Raw genomic sequence first — 19336 nt, 5'->3', positions numbered from 1 at the left:
TTATGGGCTATGGAAGAAGAAAAAGCGTTCTATAGGGAGTAACATTTAGCTGAGGTTTTGAGATAGGAATCATCTGGAGCAGAGGGGTGGAGAAGGACAGCCAAGAGGAATGGCCTAAGCAGGAGCTGTTAGCAATAAGGGGGAGAATGAGAAAAAACCCTACCTCAGTGTTTCCCACCCTTGTTTTCATGATCTCAACCTTGTTTTCATTACCTAAAGATAAAAATTAAATTTGATTTAAATTAATTAAAATAACAAGAGAAATTAAATGCTAAAAAATGAAATTTTGCTGGGTAGGATTGAGCTTGGGAAAGGCCAAAACCATTGTAGTATCTCAGATTTTTCACCTACTCCATCTCCTAGAACCAGTTTTTGTTCCTCGTGTGTGATATTGACCCCACTGATAATATATGCTTTTTGTGAATTAAGGGTCTCTGTTAGGAAAATGGGTATGTGTAGTTACACAACCACGTATTTGTTCAGTTACATGTTATGCTAGGAGCTGGGGGTAGAAATAACGGAAGAAATGTCTCCTTCCTTCGAGGAATTTCCACTTTAACCGTATGCTAATTACAAGGCACTAATAATCCAGTAAGATAAATGTTTTACTCAAGTAATGAAATCTAAGGGAAGTGACACTCACTGTCTTCTAGAATAGGTCACTGAAGGCTTCACAAAGAAGGTAGCTAACGTTTGGGCTGATGATCAACAGGTGTGTAAGAATGTTTAAAATAATTGGTCAGGGAGGAAGAATTTCTTCTGCCCTTCAAGGTCTTTCTAGCTAGGCTAAGAACCAAATTGACATGAGACAGATTAATAGGAGGAAATCAAATTTAATTTCATACATAGGGGGAATCCACGCAAACACGGAAATTCCAAAGACAGACAAAATGAGGTATGTATGTCATTCTGAACTAAGGAGAAGGCGTAGGGGTCTTGGACATCGACTGGAAAGAAAGCAATTCACAAGAAGATAAAAGAGAGTAAATGCTTGGTAAACAAATGTTTGCCGGGCCACTCAGAATCAGTAGGACAGAGAGGACTTTGATCAAACAGGCCTTGCTAGGTTCCTCCCTATCTACCATACCTAGTTCATACCGTAATGTAGTTACCTATCTATGGTGATAGCTCTTTTCCTGGAACAGGTCCAATATCTATCTAAATCCTTTTTAGGCATTTGAGGGGAAGGTAAAGAGCTTTTCCTGAATCTGCTGAGTTTTGATTGCTTTTTAACTCAAAATAATCTTCATGCCAAAGTAACCCATGTTGGGGTGGCCTGCCATTGGGCCCTACAAAATTATCAGGGTGCAGCAATAAAGAGTAATGTCACAGGCCACAGACATCTGCTTTGAAAGGGAGATCAGGGAAGGCGTCTGCGGAGGTCACGTTTAAGCTGAAATCTTACTGAGAGACTTGACCTTGCAAAAAGAGGGAAAAGCACATATGGAGTCTCTCTCTCTTTTTTTTTTTTTAGTTTATTTTTTCTTTTTAATTTAAATTCCGTTAATTAACATATAATGTATTATTGATTTCAGAGGTACAGGTCTGTGATTCATCAGTCTTAATATAACACCCAGTGTTCATTACATCACATGCCCTCCCCAGTGTCCATCCCCAGTTACCCCATTCCCCCACCTCCCTCCCCTCCAGCAACCCTCAGTTTGTTTCCTATGATTAAGAGTCTCTTATGGTTTGTCTCCGTCTCTGATGTCATCTTATTTTATTTTTTCCTCTCTTCCCCTGTGATCCTTTGTTTTGTTTCTTAAATTCCACATGGGTGAGATCATATGATAATCGTCTTTCTCTGATTGACTTATTTCACTTAGCATAATATCCTCTACTTCCATCCACGTCGTTGCAAATGGCAAGATTTCATTTTTTTTTTTGATGGCCGATAGTATTCCATATACTACTCTATATATAGGTGGTATACATATATACCACCTCTTCTTTATCCACTCATCTGTCGATGGACATCTGGGCTCTTTCCATAGTTTGGCTATTATGAACGTTGCTGCCATAAACATTGGGGTGCAGGTGCCCTTTCAGATCACTATATTTGTATCTTTGCAAATATATATATATTTGTAAATACTTAGTAGTGCAATTGCTGGGTTATAGGGTAGCTCTGTTTTTAATTTCTTGAGGAAACTCCATACTGTTTTCCAGAGTGGCTGCACCAGCTTGCATTCCCACCAACAGTGTAGGAGGGTTCCCCTTTCTCCGCATCCCCGCCAACATCTGTCATTTCCTGACGTGTTAATTTTAGCAATTCTGACCCGTGTGAGGTGGTATCTCATTGTGGTTTTGACTTGTATTTCCCTGATGCTGAGTGATGTTGAGCATTTTTTCATGTGTCTGTTGGCCATTTGTATGTCTTCTTTGGAGAAATGTCTTTTCACGTCTTCTGCCCATTTCTGGACTGGATTTTTTGTTTTTTGGGTGTTGAGTGATAAGTTCTTTATAGGTTTTGGATGCTAGCCCTTTATCTGATAAGTCATTTACAAATATCTTCTCCCATTCTGTCGGTTGTCTTTTGGTTTTGTTGACTGTTTCCTTTGCTGTGCAAAAGCTTTTTATCCTGATGAAGTCCCAATAGTTCATTTTTGCTTTGGTTTCCCTTGCCTCTGGAGACAAGAAGTCTAGCAAGAAGTTGCTGCGGCCGAGGTCACAGAGGTTACTGCCTGTGTTCTCCTCTAGTATTTTGATGGATTCCTGCCTCACATTTAGGTCTTTCATCCATTTTGAGTTTATTTTTCTGTATGGTGTAAGAAAGTGGTCCAGTTTCATTCTGCATGTGACTGTCCAATTTTCCCAACACCATTTGTCTTTTTTCCATTGGATATTCTTTCCTGCTTTATCAAAGATTAGTTGACCATAGAGTTGAGGGTCCATTTTTGGGCTCTCTGTTCTGTTCCATTGAACTATGTGTCTGTTTTTGTGCCAGCACCATACTGTCTTGATGATTACAGCTTTGTAGTAGAGCTTGAAGCCCAGAATTACGATACCACCAGTTTGGGTTTTCTTTTTCAACATCCCCCTGGCTATTTGGGGTCTTTTCTGGTTCCATACAAATTTTAGGATTATTTGTTTCCAGTTCTGTGAAAAAAATTGATGGTATTTTGGTAGGGATCGTATTAAATGTATAGATTGCTCTGGGTCACATAGATATTTTAACAATATTTGTTCTTCCAATCCATGAGCATGGGATGTTTTTCCATTTCTTTGGGTCTTCCTCAGTTTCTTTCATGAGTGTTCTGTAGTTTTCTGAGTACAGATCCTTTGCCTCTTGAAAAAGAAACAAGTTTACTGTAGTTTAGGAGCCAGTGACTAAAACATGGAAAAGAAGGGATTTGAGATACGAATAGGAAAGGCAGGAGTACCTCATGAAGGAGGAAGAGTTGAGCAGGGTAAGGTATTTGGACTTCATTATAAATGCAGGGACATCATGGAAGGATTTTGAGAGAGTAGTGGCACCATCTGATTACGTTTATAAAGGATCCCTGTGGTACAGGAGGCAGGGTAGAAGCAGGCTAACCTGAAAGGAGTGTGCTGTGGGTAGTCCCCAGAAGAGGGCAGAGGCTTGCACCAGAGCAGTAGCAGGGGAAAGGGAGAGAATAGACGGTTTCGGGATACATTGGGAGGTAGACATGACAGAAGTCGGGGATGTATTGAATGTTTGGAGTGAGGGAGGATGAGGTATCATGGTTGATTTCCAGGTTTCCTACTTGAACACTTGGTGCCATACACTGAGAAAGACATAAAAGAAGAGAAACAGATTTTTATAAAGGATGATAGGCAGATAATCAAAAGTTCTGCTTTAGACGTGGAAAGTTTGAGATGCCTGTGAAATTTATATGAAGGGGGGGGTGGTTGTAGGCAATTGGATATATGAGTCCAGAGTTCAGATAAGAGGTTTGAATGATACCTAAATTTACTTCTCAACAGCATATAACTGATACACAGATACTTAACTTGAAGCCATTGGAATGGACTGATCACCTTAAAAGAGAAGGTAGAGAGAAAAGAGGGCTTGTGTTCCAGTACCTGGGTTTTAACCTTTAGAATTTAGAAGTAGAAGCAGTGAGAAATACCCAGAAGAGTATAGAGTTACCAAAGCCAGTGCCAGCCTTGGTAAAACTAGGAGCGCAGAATACCAAGACAGGCTCAGATGCGAGTCAGATTGTGTTTTTGTGGTCCATAGTTGAGGATAATTGGGATAGAATTTCTCAGTCTTGAGTTACTGTCTTAAACTTGAGTCCTATATTAATCAGGCCTCCTTTGGTTTTTTGGTCCAGTAGAAACCTAACTCACATTTGCTTAGGGAAAAGGAGATTTATTGAAAGAATATCAGAATATGTCCATTGAAGGAAGAGAGAGTCCCTTTTGTACTTGTTGGGTCATTTTTGTCTTTGTGAGTGAAAACACACACAAACAAGAACAGGTGTAGCTTTCTGAGGTTTTTTCCCCCAGTAGTGCATCAGTAGTTGAGAGGAATGTAGAACTTTAGCTTGCATGAGGTCCTTATTTTTCATTATTGGAACTAATGAAAATACTATTTTAGTATGTTTGACATATATTTTAAGGGTACTAAAGAAAAATGTCTTGATTTTGTTACCATTTGGGGTTGTCTGCTTTTCAGTAGAATAAATGTCTGTTGCTTTCTTATTTACTCGTGAGGTAATAAGAATAGTGGAGTTGTTTATTCTTCTGAGCCTTTACATGCTCACATGCACCCCAGGAGGAGGATGAAACTATAACTACGTATCCTCATTTTTCCCTTGGAAGAAAGTGAGGCACTTGGAAGAAAGTAGGTGAAGTGACTTACCTACGGTGACCCAGCTAGTCACACTTCCAGGCATTCTGCTCCAGATCTGTCTCTGCTTTTGCTTCGTAGCATAATAGATTCACCTCTCAAACCATTGTGCAGGCAATAAGAACCATTTAAATGATGAAAGGCAATTTAGAAATTAACATTTTAGCAGCAGATCTGAAATCAGCCCCACCGTAGATTTGTAGTTTCTGATGACAGCAACTGAATGACACAATTTAGGTGGGTTTTGAAGAATTATTTACTAATGGCATGGTTTGTATGGTTATTTTGATTATTTACGGTACTTAAGCTCTGCAGCTTACTAGGTATGGTCCTTGTACAAGTTTTTTTACTTCTCTCTGCCTCAGTATCCTCATTTTGTAAAAGGAATATAATAATATTTACCCCATAGGGTTATGAGATTTAAGTGGGTTAATATTTATAAAGTGCTAAGTACAGTGCCTGACACACAGTAACAGCTCTGTGTTTATTAAATAAATTAAGTAACAGGCTAGGGAAAATAGAGCAAGAATAATAGGAGGAATGGTAAGCAATAAAAGCATTAATATGCCCGGCAGTTAACGTGAAAAAGGAAGTAACTTCCAGTTGTAAAACTCCCTTCTGCCAGACAGGTAACAGAAAGCCTACTTTTCCCTGGAAAAGTTGTCCAGACTTTGTCCTTGCACCTTGGAGTGGGGGGGAACTCACATTTTTGCGGCACCTGTTATGTGCCATATACAATATAAAGCCAATTTAACATGTTACCTTGTGCTTAGAATACTGCTACAGCGGACTTCTTGGCTGAACATCTCTAGACGGGACCTCTAATTTATGACCCCAAATGATATCTGAACAGAAAGGTAGAAAATTTACAGCCCTTGGCGCTCAGTTTGACACACCCTATTTATTTTAGCCATCCACATGAAGCTAATCAAATTAAACCCTTTCTCATATCCAGGACAAGGCCCATTTATTCGACCCAGCAATCAAAACGATAAAACCATTTCTTTCCCTCCCCACTGTTGATTTCTAAGGATAAGGGATCCTTTGCAGATGAGATCTGTAGGTCTGTGGGGTTTCCCGATGCAGAACTTAGGACTCTTGCTATGATCAGATGAGCCACTGTCCCTCAGAGATGACTGGCTTGTTTCTGGGTCCTATTGGTTATTTGGGGAGTCATCAGAAGCAGAGTCAGGTCTCAGTGGGTGTTTCCTTCCGTAAACCACCCCCTTTGCCCAACCCCAAGAAGAACACATTCACTTAACTTTGCCACCTTGGCACTGTGGCTTTATGCTCTTAATGATCTGCTTCTTCCTGTCACAGATAGAAACAAGTCAACAACTGACCAGTTCCTGCTTAGGTCAAGTATAGAGAGATGGGCACACCCCAGATGGATCACTTGATAAATTTCCTTGATCTCTACTTCTAAAGCCTTGTTGCCCATCAGGTTTGCTTGATAGATCCTCCTGTCCTTTACTTTTATGTAGATGAACGTGTGGTTTTTTTCTTTCCTTCTGACACATGACCTCTTGATTCTCAACCTACTTGTCCAGACAAGACCTTCAGACATACTTCTCTTGCTATAACATCCCAAACCATGGTAATAAATTATTAGCTAAGAATTTACAAATGCTGCTTTCATTTAAGACAGGAGTCAGCAAACTTTCTGAAAGGGCCAGATAATCAATATTTTAGGCTTTGCAGACCAAGAGGCAAAATTGAGGATATCATGTAGGTATTTGTATAACCATTTAAATGTACCCCATTTCAAAGTGGGAAAACCATTCTTAGTGGCAGTAAAAAATCAGGCAGGCTGGATAGGCTGCAGTGGCCTGATCTAAGGATTTAGAATTCCTGCTGATTAAAAGACATACAAATACGAGTTCCATTACCACAAGTTAAGCTTCATAAGGATGGGAATCATGATCTTGTTCGCTGATATTTCCCAGGGCCTATCAGAGTACCTGGAAAAGAGCAAGCACTCAGTATATATTTGCTATTTGATTTGGATTGAACACGAATAATACGAACAGTGAGGTAACCCTAGAAAGCGGTGAGCCTCCCCTGAAATCTCTTTATCTTGTTACGGAAACATAACTGGTATTTAAATACAAATATTTCAATGTTACAGTTTTCAGGAGTGGGGGATGATAGTAGATGCATGTTAATATATGCTAAGCACTGTAATAATAAGCAAGGATCATTGTAGTATTGAATATATGTCAGGCACTGATCTAGTATATTAACACAGTAGATCTCTAAAACATTATTATTATCCTCATTTTATGGATGAGGAAATTGAGGCAGAGAGGCTAAGTAACTTGCCTGAAGCCACATAGCTAGCAAAGACAAAACTGGAATTCAGACCCTGGCCCTAGAGTCCTTTTCCTCACCATTAAGTTTTTACTGTCTCTAACGTAGTTTGAAGGGAAGGTATTAGCTATTTTTATTCATGGCTGCTACTAGAATGAAAAATTGAGCTTAAAACGGCTTATGAATTCTCTGGTTCGCTTTGTTTTTTCCATGTTTCTGCCTCAGGTGGTCAACCACATCATCATCAAGCAAGCGCATGTCCCAGAGCCAAATAACTAAAGGGGTCGATTTTGAATCAGATGAGGTAATAAAGTAATATTGTTAAATCTTCATCAATTTTTAGCTGTTTATAAAATTTAAATAAGGACTGCTAAGCTAGTTGCTGGAAATTATTTTTTTTAAATACTTACATTGATAACCTTCCTTTGAACTGTACTTAATGTTAAGAGTCAACAAGTAGCATTTGTTGAGTAAATGTAAATACTCAGATATAAAAAGCCTGCCAATTTTTAAAATATGATATTCACTCAATTCTTAACTTAATTTGCCCTGTTAATCGTGGATCAGAATAGTTTTTCTCAGCTTCTGTCATTTGTATTTGAAGAAGTGGTGATGATATTCTAGAAGTTTTTAATGTTACTTTAATAAAATATTTATTAAGTACTTACTATATGCTTTACACATTTCATATACAAAAGGGTATATGGTGGTGATTTTCATTTACAGAGGGGTTCAGATATTGACTGAAGGTGCCACATGGCAGGACATGTGAAAGAAACTCCAGTTTCTGTCTGGACCAGAAAACTATCGAATCTCTTCTAACCTGAATGAGAAGGAATAGGAAGAGGCAGACTCAAGACTAGCCTCTTGGCTTTACTCATCCTTTGGTTCAGCTGCGTTAAAGCCTGGCCTTTCCTGTTCCTCCATGGCAGCCAGTTGAAGGGCCTTTTCTAGTTTTTGTTGAATTGCTTTAACATGTTTTTCTTAGCTTTATAACCCCTTTCATTTCTTTATTTTTATTTATTTTGTTTTTTAATTTTTAATTTTTATTTTATTTATTTATTTTTTTAAAGATTTTATTTATTTATTTGACAGAGAGAGACACAGTGAAAGAGGGAACACAAGCAGAGGGAGTGGGAGAGGGAGAAGCAGACTCCCTGCAAAGCAGGGAGCCTGATGCAAGGCTCGATCCCAGGACCCTGGGACCATGACCTGAGCCGAAGGCAGACACTTAACGACTAAGCCACTCAGGCGCCCCTTTTTTTAACTTTTTAAAAGATTTTATTTATTTGAGGGAGCGAACGAGCACAAGCAGGGGGGAGGGGCACAGGGAGAGGAAGAAACAGGCTCCCTGCTGAGCAGGGAACTGTACCCAGGACCCTGAGATCATGACCTAAGCCAAAGGCAAATGCTTAACCAACTTGAGCCACCCAGGTGCCCCATTTCTTTATTTTTATTTAAAAAGTTTTTTAATTGTGGTACAAACATATGGTGTAAAATTTGCCATCTTAGGGGCACCTGGGTGGCTCAGTCCATGAAGCGTCTGCCTTTGGCTCAGGTCATGATCCCAGGGTCTTGGGATCAAGCCCCACATTGGACTCCCTGCTCAGCAAGGAATCTGCTTCTCCCTTCTCCCTCTCCCTCTGCCCCTGCTCGTGCTCTCTTTCTCACTCTCCTAGTCTCTCTCAGATAAATAAATAAAATCCTTAAAAAAAAAAAACTTGCCATCTTAAACATTTTTCAGTGTGCAGTGCTCTAGTGTGAAGTATATTCACTTCGTTGTGCAGTAGATCTCCAGAATTTTTTCATCTTCCAGAATTAAAAATATCCACACATGGAACAACTAACTCCTCATTTCCCTTTCCTCCCAGCCCCTGGTAACCACCATTCTAATTTTTGTCTCTCTGAATCGGACTGCTTTAGATACAGTGCTGTGAGTGGAATCACAGTGTTTATCTTTTTAGTGACTGTGTTATGTCACTCAGTATAATGTCCTGCAGGTTCATCCCTGCTATAGCATGTGACTCACACCTTTCATTTTTGAGCTTCGGCTGTTACTGTCATGTTCCTGTATCCCAGCTGTGGTTTTGAACCAGCTTGAGGAGAGGACTCACCAGCAGTTCAGGCTGCAGAGAAGAATGGCAGCATGAGCTCAGTCTCCCTGTGAAATACTCAAGTGTTGCCTCCAGGAGGGAAGCAAGCAGTTGTGGACTCATTTGTTCATTCCAAACATCTACATAGACATGTTAAATGTTACAGTTAAAGATTTGTATATAGTTCATGTTAACTGCAAAGGAAAACAATGAGCAAATTATTATGCCTCAAATTGGATTTATCTCTGGTTTTTAATAAGTTCTGCCTTTGTTAATAGCAGAAAATGAATCAACAAATGTGAGTTTGTATTTTTCAAGGCATTCATTTCTCACTAGAGATAGTTAATTTAGCTAACATTTGAATGTGTTGATGGTGATATCACCAACAAAGCTTAACACCAAATAATTATCCCTTTTTATCAATGTCTTAAACATAAATCAGGGGTGCCTGAGTGGCTCAGTCGGTTAAGTGTCTGCTCAGGTCATGATCCCAGGGTTCTGCATCGGGCTCCCTGCTCAGTGGGGAGCCTGCTTCTCCCTCTCCCTCTGCCACTCCCCCTACTTGTGCTCTCTTGCTCTCTCTCCCTCTCAAATAAATTAATTAAAAAAGAAAAAGAAAAAATTTACAGGCAAATTTGCTTTCCCTGAATATTTAACTAGAGAATACGTAAGAATCAATTTTAAGTTATCCTCATCTAAATTTTATAATTTGGGCTTATCTGAGATTTGTTAATTTTCCTACTCTTTAAGCAAATTGCTAATTCTAATATCTGATATTCCTGTCTGCTCTTATATGCATATAATCTTCAGCCTCATTCCAGCATGAGAACTCTTTCATACGGCTTCTTTTTCCAGAAAGAGATTTGAAAGATTTTGATTTGCTTGGTGCTTTTTGCAGCAGTCTGAGAGTAGCTGTCTGCTGCTGGCATGAAATGGGTACCAGGAAATAAGAATTATAGCTATTTCTGAGTTAGGTCATGTGCCTTCATTATTTTGGGGAGTGAGTTTCCAGAACATTAGGTAACACGAGTAATAAAATGTAATTGGAAAAAAACCTATTCAAAAAGCAAACAGAAATGACTTGAAGAGTATTAATTTTCCTGGCTTACCCATACCTTATTTGCCTTTATTAAGGTTAATAATTGAGAGAAGTGTATATGGTATATATTGTAGGGATACACACACACACACATATATATATATCAGGATCAGTTATTTTCAGTGCTTCCTAAGAATTTAATTGACTTACTTCCACGGTGAAATAGCTACTAGGGAAGGGAGGAAAAGATAAATGAACAGACTATTCATATTCATAAAGGAAATAGAAAAATGAAAGTCCATGTCTTGTGAAAGGAGGAAACGGCTTTTACTGGTATTGTTGTTTTCCCATGAGCATGTCTATCTTGTCTGAGTGAAGCATGGAACGGTCACTCACGTAACATTTGTATGTCATTTCAGGATGATGATGACGATCCTTTTATGAACATGAGTTCTTTAAGAAGAAACAGAAGATAATATATTTAATATAACTTTGAAGTTTTCAAGATTCAGGAAAAATCAAAATATTGCAAGCTTAAGAGTTTACAGTTTTTTAAAGTATTGCTGTTAACTAAAGAATTTGAAAGAGACTTAACAGGGAAATTTAATGTATAAGAATTTATGTTTTTGAGTATCATTTCCTGAACATGACTCCTTTGAGAAGCTTCCCAGCTCAAGAACATACAGAATAACATTGGCTCTCCTTATTTTTTTAATCTAGTTGTTAACATTACCTGGGGCTGCTCTATAAAATCAGAATGTTATTTTCTTCATATACATTAGTGTATGTCGTACTGAATGAGGGCTTTGCTTAAATACCATTCTTGAGAGTAAGGATTAAAAGAAATCTATCACTATATGTTTCTGCTTCATGATCAAAGACTATGACTATTTTAATGTAGTTACGTTTAGCCGAAGTTGAGGAAAAGAGCTTATAAAATTTCACCCCTTTATAATTTTACTAATTTCTAGAGATTCTGGATTTCCTGAAGGTAAAATAATCTTTGTGAAACTGTGCCTAAGCTCGCTCGCTGTTCATTACTCTGTATTGTTCTTTTTCTAAAGCTTGTGGTAGTTCAGCCACTGAGACTTTGAATGTTAGAAGTACCTTATGCTTTGAATAATTAGACATATTTGTATTAAAAAATAGAAAAATCTCGGAATTATTAAGCTTTTGATTTTAGTTGTAGCAGATTTTTAAAAGATTGTGTTCCCATTGGGTTCCCATTAGTCATTTTCTTCATTGTTTATGGTTCTCTCTTCTCTTACTCTAGAGCTCTCTCATCTATTTCTACAAGGAAAAGTATTAAAAAAAAAAAAAACCTATTCTTAACTGTATTTTTCTTAGAAAATATTGAAGAACTTTTTTAGGTAGAGTGATCAGTTGAGCATTATATTAGATTAAGTTATTGAAATATAATTTCTATGGACTCTCAATGCCAAAATTTCATATTAATAATGTTTTATCTTAACATCGGACATGCCCAGTTCCAGAAATCTTAGTGAAGCAGCTTTGTCAAGTCCATATTTTCTCCCATCCAAGTACTGGCCAGGCCTGACCTTGCTTAGCTTCTGCGATCAGGCACGTTCAGGGGGTACAGCCGTGGGCAAGCTTGTATTTCTTTCCTTGGGGGGCAGGGGACATAATTTGACCTCTTCAGATCTAAGTTCAATAATTCCATCTCCATCTTAAGACTGTTAGAACACCCCCTGAGTATTTCTTCTTTTCATCTCTGAGGTAGCTATATTGAAAGACTCCTTAGGGAAGCCACAGGTCTTGGTGGTACAACAGCCTGACGTTTCTTCACTTGCAGAATTAAACACTTGACTGAGCAATATTCATGATTACTGGCATGGTCACACCTGGACTATGTCAAATTATAAAAGACAGAACATTTGCATAGTGGCTCTCTCCATATTATAGCCCTTGGAAATGGCCTCGGTCAAGAACTGGGATATAACATTCTGTGGGATAAATTGGGGTGAAACATGTGTTTTAAATATTTTTTTAAAAAATATTTTCTGTACCCAACTTGAGCAAAGAGATTAGGTGAGCAGACAGCATTAACTCAGCAAAGGCATTGGCCTGTGAAATATTCTCAGGTACCTGTCCCGACATCTTTACTGTCCCCAGCAGCAGTGAAGCCAGGAGTGAGAGTTGCTTTCCATGTACAATGGAAGCTGGCTTGGGTGGCGGCGTCTGGGAAATGTAGGAGACAGTCACGAAAGCATGCTGACAAAGTTCTTGCGAAAAAAAGACTTTCTCTCTAAAAATTGCTCCACGGTATGACAAAGGTACTAAATGTCATGCCTATGGCTCCTAGGAAAGGTGATTCCATGGCAATTAGAGAAGTGAAATTCTCAGCGAATGCAAGTCATTTTGTTAACAGTTTGTGTCGCTTCAATATGGTAAATAAAACGTGAAAGAAAATCCTTTCTGATGGAATATTGTTAATGTAGTTAAATATACCATATAGCCTTGCTGTTCTGTATCGATGCCATAAAATCTAGGGTTTTTTGGGTTTTCAGACATGTTAGTATAGGTGTGTATAGGTGATTCCAGATGATCGCAGAACACCTGCAGTTGCTCTTGGAGGCCGAGAGAGCAGTGATGAAAACATTCTGAGGGAAAAAATCCTTCCATCATTTACCAAAGAATGTACCCCTTTCTGGTGTTTTGTTCCTATCATAAAAATATAGCAGTGCATTTACAAGGTTAAGAATGCATTGTAATTCTAGGAAATTCTAGGAAGTATGACTGGTGCTTAGAAAGTTCAAGCATTTAGGCATATGACTTAAATCAGGTCCATAGAAACCATTTTTGTTTCCCCTAAACTTTTAAAATTTACAGAGTACAAAAACAGAAAAGTCATGTGGTTTAATAAAGAATTATAAAGTGAGTACTCATGGCACCTCTATGCAGCTCAAGAACTAGACTATCTCTAGCGCCCTGGAAGCCCGCTGAGTGTTCTCCCCTCTCCTCTGGCTAACCAGTCTTGACTTCTGTCTTTGAGAAGCTCTTATTTTTGCCACAAGGTGGTGCTTCCACTGTTAGATGGCAAATAGGATGATACAACAGCAAATCTGAAAGGAGGAAGTTAGTATAGTTTTGCAGTAAATTTGGAACCTATGCAATAATACTAAGCCTATGCAGTAATACCAAATTAGCCTTCTAATCTTAGATGTAAATTGCTTTACATATTTCACCTGGCTCTGCCTGTTACTAAGGAAATTGCCAGTTTGATAAATTTTACAAATAATGGTTCAAGAAGAAACTGTTTCAAAGAGAAAAACCCTTTATTAGAAAAATTAAAAAGTTTCCCATTGTGAAATTTGTCTTTTGAAATGTGCTATATTTAAAAATAACTTTCCCCCAGTGTAATCTGATTTTTTTAATCTATCATGCATTTAATTCATGGTGTTCTGTAGCTTTTTAAAGCTAATTACCATTAAGATTATTGTAAAGGTTTTATAGAATAAAGGTTTGTGTTTTAAGTCCAAAGAGTTTCCATATTCTTGAATGAAAAATGTCTGCGTTTTGTCATTTGCTTATCCCTTTTAATACTTTTAAAGTCATTGTTTATTAGCCAAGTCTGAAGATACTAGAATTTTAGTTTGGTTCTGTGAAGCCAGTCCACACAGCTTGCTATTGGCAGCACATTTGTATATCTCGACCGTGACACTTCACTAGATTTAAATTATAGTTTAAATACAGTTTTTAAATTATAAAGGCAATGTATATTTATTCTTTAAAATTCAGACGTTGGAATATGTATTAAAAATGTGTATATTTCCCTGTAATCCTCTCCCCAGACTTAACTCCGAACAATTAGCTGCATATTTCTGCAATTGCTTTAGCATGATTACTGACAAAAATTGTTGAATTAGAACCCCCAATTATGTAGTCAAATATTTTAGTCCTTATATCAAGGTGTATTTTCAGCTTGGTACATGACATCCTGATGTTTCCACATCCGATTTGTCAACCTCTTCTAGTTAAACCACCATTGTCTGTTCTGAAGGATAACTGTACTGCTTTTCAATGCATAATTGAAATATTACCACTCCATTTGGGTCAAATGCAAGAATGTTCAATCTGTGTGCCTTGCCATCAGAAATAGTAAAGTGATTTTCAAAGGGCTCTTGGCCAGTGATGGCACATGATGGTTGATTAACTGAAGGAAGCGCAGTGCATATCAGGCTGGTTGACCGAGGCCACACTCTAATGCTTCTTAGAGCCACTCTGCGGTCCCGACGGTTTACGTGGAGATACCAACACTACTGTACTATTAAGTACCCTTGATCACATCTCCTGTTTAGTTTCAAAGGTTTCATGTTTATTGTATTTAAAAATCAGTATTTGCTCAACTGTAAGCATATAAATGTAAATCCAGTCTACCTATTAGTGCATTTGAATTGATTACAGGGTGTATCTGGACTTGGAGCAAATTGACAAAGGCAAAAAGCCATTGCTTAATAGGGTGAGAGGCATAACTACATTTCTGTTGGTCCTGTGACAATCTGGAAATAGGACACATAAAATGAAGGTATCCGTTTTACATTTATTAAAATGTCTTACTATAAATATTGAAATCAGTCAATCCATCTATCCATCCATCATAGACAAAAGCTCCCAATGGTTTGTCATCCCAATCTCGATACAGAGAGTTTTAGTAATGGTTTAAAGCTAGATCATGTTGTTTTTTTTTTAATTTTTAAAAAAATTTTACGTATTTATTTGAAAGAGAGCACCAGTGGGAGAGGGGGAGGGAGAAGCAGATTCCCCACTGAGCAGGGAGCCTGTTTGGGGCTTGATCATGACCTCGGCTGAAGGCAGACCCTTAACTGACTCAGCCACCCAGGCACCCCCAGATAATGTTTTTTTAATTTTTATTTTGAAATAATACTGAATTTTGTGGAAGATTTGCAAAAATAATAGAAAACTTTTTTACCTTTTACTCAGTTTACTAATTTTTAACATTTTGTCATTTAAAAAATCATATATGTGTGTATATTACATACATATTCATATTCAGACGTGAATATGCACACACATATAAAAATTTTTTTCAGTCTTTTGAGAGTAGGTTTCAAGGAGTAATGCTCCTTTATCCCTAATACTTAATGTATGTTCCCTAGGAATAAGGATATTGTCTTACATGACATCAGTACAGTTAGACTTTTAGAAAATTTAACAATGATTTAATACTTTATTTTTTTAATTTTAAAAATTTTTATTTTTTAATACTTTATAGTCCATATTCCAATTTTGTCAGTTGTCCCAATAATTTCCTTACATAGCATGATTTTCCCTCTAGTCCAGGATTTAATTTTATTTTTTTAATGTGTAGAACATTTACATACTTCAGAAGTCTAACCATTCAAAATGTGCACTCAAATCTTTCTCCCTTCCCTATCCCTTTCACTCCTTTCTGCTCTACCAACTGTAGGTAAATAATTCCATTCTTGTTTACCCTTTCTGCATTTCTTTTTGCTATAATAAGCAGTTTTGTGTATTTTTTACTTTTCCCTTCTTACACAAAAAGTGTCTGTGTGCTCTTCCCCCCCACCCCCAATAATCTATGCTGGAAATCACTCTGTCATTTTACAAAGATCCTCTTTTTCATAGCTACATAGTATTCCATTGAGTTTAAATACCAGTTTACACTATCATTCTCTCATATTTGGGTATTTAAGTAGTTCCAACATTTACAATTACACAAATAATGCAGTAATACTCACCTCACATGTTAGTATTTTGACATTTTTGGAAGTATATCTCAAAGAGTAAATTCCTAGAAGTTGGAGTTACTGGGTCAAAGAGTAAGTGTATATGTAGTTCTATTAAACATTGCCAAATTCTCTACCATAGAGGTGGTACCATTCTCACTGTAGTTTTAGTTTGCATTTTTGTTATTTTGAATGAAAAACTTGTAAAAACATGTTTAAGGGTCATTTTTGTATCCATTTTTGGTGAATTGCCACCAACTTCATGTGTTTTGTCCATTTTTCTAAGGTTTTTAGTTCCTTTTTCTCTTTGGATTAAACAAATTTTATATTAAGGATATTAGCTCTTTGTCTAATAATGCCATTTTTTTTCCAATTTGTTACTTGTATTTTGATTTTACTTATAGTATTTTTTGCAATGCACTAGTTTATTTTTAATTAGTCCTAATTTTTTTTTTTTTTCTTTTGCCATCTGGACTTAAATAGTTAGAAAGTCTGCCTCTATACCCAGGTTATAGAGGAGTTTACTCCTACTCTCTTTTTGTATGCTTATAGTTTGAAGTCACTTGCTGCTAAGATCCTTTATTTAGCAGTTGAATTTCTAGGTGTAGTATGAGTAGTGTGGTCATCTTCCCCACACAATTTAAAGTAGATTTTATTACTGGTAAGCCCTTAATTCCAGGTTGGTAGGGATCTGACTTTTACATTTAGATCTGACTTGTTTACTTGACTGTGTATAACTCTTCCTCAGAGAAATGTGATCATCGTATTTCAAACACCACAGACTTCCTTGATTCCATTGCCTGCAAGCTGAATTTTCAACCGTAATTGCTAGAATTTATCTTTATTGTTATATTAACTAAAATAGAAATCAGCACAAAATTAATATGAGAAAATACAACTTTTTTTCTGGTGCTCAAAACTAATGACCTCAAGTGACAATTAAAAAAAAAAAACTTCTTAAAGCACTTTTCAGGAGTGTAGGATCAACAATAGCTGTTGCTTACATCCTGTGAAAATGAGTTGCAGATCCAGTGATGCCTTCTAGAAATATAATTTTTACTTCATATTACTAAAAAAAAACAAAACCCAGGAAACATCCGTCCTCCCTCTATAAGATGCAGTATTAATCAAATGGTTTAGATACCATGCTTAATTTTCTTTCACTTTCTAAGGATCTGATTTGAAACAAAGCACACAGCAGAAATAAAAGAGAAGTAGAGGGGCACCTGGGTGGCTCAGATGGTTAAGCCTCTGCCTTCGGCTCAGGTCATGATCCCAGGGTCCTGGGATCAAGCCCCGCATCGGGCTCCCTGCTCCGCGGGATGTCTGCTTCTCCCCCTCCTTCCTGCTCGAGCTCTCTCTCACTATTTCTGTCTCTCTCAAATAAATTAAAAAAAAAAAGGAAAAATAGCTCAATAGCAATTAAGAACATAGAATTAGAGCTTGTGCTAGGAAATATGACTCAACCTGTAGGAATACAGAGAATCTCCTTGAAACATGAACTCCATGGTTCCACCTGGTAGAGGAATCCTATCTTCTCTTTGCCCCCTCAGAGATCTAATGAAGAAATCCTCATTTTAAGTTGCTAACTAGCAACAAAATCAGATATTTTCACAGAAGGTAGGTTTTACATTGAGTTTAGAAGATGAAGGTTTGTATAATTTTCTATGATGAAAACTTAGATATGCCCCAGGATCCTACTAGATAGCAAAAGGAGTACCCAGAAAAATTAAGACTTGCTTCCTGGGTTATCTGACTCCAAGTCCAGTGTCTACCACAATATATACGACCATTTCCCCTGTCTGGGCACTGTGTGAGGCTCTAAGACATGACATTAGGAATAACATCATCCTGACCTGGAAGAGCTGACAGATTAGTCACAAATAGAGTATCACAAGGGAAGTGCACATCAGAGAATGGATCTCATGTTACAGGAGCACTTTAACTGAGTAGATATGGCAACACGGCTTGTTCTTGGATTGTGGAAATCAAGGGGGTCAGTGAGTCTTCACAGGAGAGAGAACACTTCAGCTAGGTCTTCAGTGAAGAGGAGTTTTTCTGGCCCTAGGATCAGAGAGAGGATAATTCTAGACAAATCGCATCTTCGAATGCAATAGCATCATGAACTGGGGGTGGGCTGTGAAATGACCCCAAGAGTCTAACCATGGGTGAACAAATCAACAAGAAAAGGAGCAAGTGTAAGAAAGTGAGGGAAGAAGAGGATATAATGAGTTTAGTTTGGAGCATGTTGAATTTTAAGTGTGTGGGGGTATTCCAAGTGGGAATGTCCAGGCAACAGTCGAATGTGTAATATCAACCTGGAGCTTTCAAGAGGATTGGTAAGTAGAGATACAGATCTTGGAGCCACTTGTGAGTGATGGTTCAACCAATGGAGATGGTTGAGATCACCCAGGGGGACATTTAATTCAAGAGGACCAGATAATGGAGGATGGCACTCTGGAGCACGAACAGTAGCTGGGAGGTCTGTGGTGGCACAGCTAATGCTACCATTTGTTGACTGTATGGATTAAATGGGCTATTATGAGTTGGCCCAATACCCACTCCACCATTTATAAAACTTTCTATGTAAAAGTGCAGAGTAAGTTCAAACCACTTACAGAAGTATTTGGAGCCACAAACTGTATGTTGGAATTTGGGTGTACTTCCTTTTACTTATCCTAAATATATCATTTTTTAAAAGATTTTATTTATTTGTCAGAGAGAGCACAAGCATGGGGAGTGGCAGGCAGAGGGAGAGGGAGAAGAAGCAGGCTCCCTCCTGAGCAAGGAGCCCAATGCTGGACTTGATCCCGGGCCCCTGGGATCATGACCTGAGCTGAAGGCAGACGTTTAACCGACTGAGCCACCCAGGCGTCCCCTAAACATATCATTTTAGCCTATGGCTCCAGTGTACTGGAATATTTCCGGTGTACTTGGAAACCGATTCCAAGGGTAACATGCCCACACACTGTGTTTTTATTACATTGGGAATATATCTTAAGCCATACTTTATATTTCAGGTCTACGTGATTCATTTGTAACTAAAGTATGATGACATCCCACCTTTGCCATTAAAACAGATCAACTTGAGGGACTGTCATGTGCCTGACATGATGCTGATTGTTCTTTTTTCCCTTCTGCCACTGTGATTGGCACCAGAGAAGAATTGTGGGTGTGGTGAGTTTTTAACTCAACTAGGACCTTTTCAGGAAATACCATTGGCTTTAGGGGAGAAATTGCTCACAGTATCGGGACTGTCAAGGTAGTGAGGCTCTCAAACACTTCTTTCTGAGGCCTCCGTGTGATATTATTATTATTCTTTGTCTTGTGAATGCTGGTGAGGTGATTT

General features: G+C 37.9%; 1 protein-coding gene across 1 annotated transcript in view; it reads left to right on the top strand.

The window, feature by feature from the left end:
• Window positions 1-13759, top strand: part of MRE11 (MRE11 double strand break repair nuclease) — a 78076-nt gene extending 64317 nt beyond the window's left edge. Inside the window, exons 19-20 of the mRNA XM_036074992.2 lie at window positions 7352-7430; window positions 10678-13759. Of these exons, the coding sequence (XP_035930885.2) occupies window positions 7352-7430; window positions 10678-10734 (136 nt within the window). The 3' untranslated portion in view covers window positions 10735-13759. The remainder of the gene's footprint in view (window positions 1-7351; window positions 7431-10677) is intronic.
• Window positions 13760-19336: the final 5577 nt, after the last annotated feature.

Source organism: Halichoerus grypus, chromosome 11 (assembly GCF_964656455.1).
Source record: "Halichoerus grypus chromosome 11, mHalGry1.hap1.1, whole genome shotgun sequence".
Classification (NCBI taxonomy): domain Eukaryota; kingdom Metazoa; phylum Chordata; class Mammalia; order Carnivora; family Phocidae; genus Halichoerus; species Halichoerus grypus.
The sequence above is the reverse complement of the archived record's forward strand: the minus strand, read 5'-3'. Positions and strand labels throughout refer to the sequence as shown.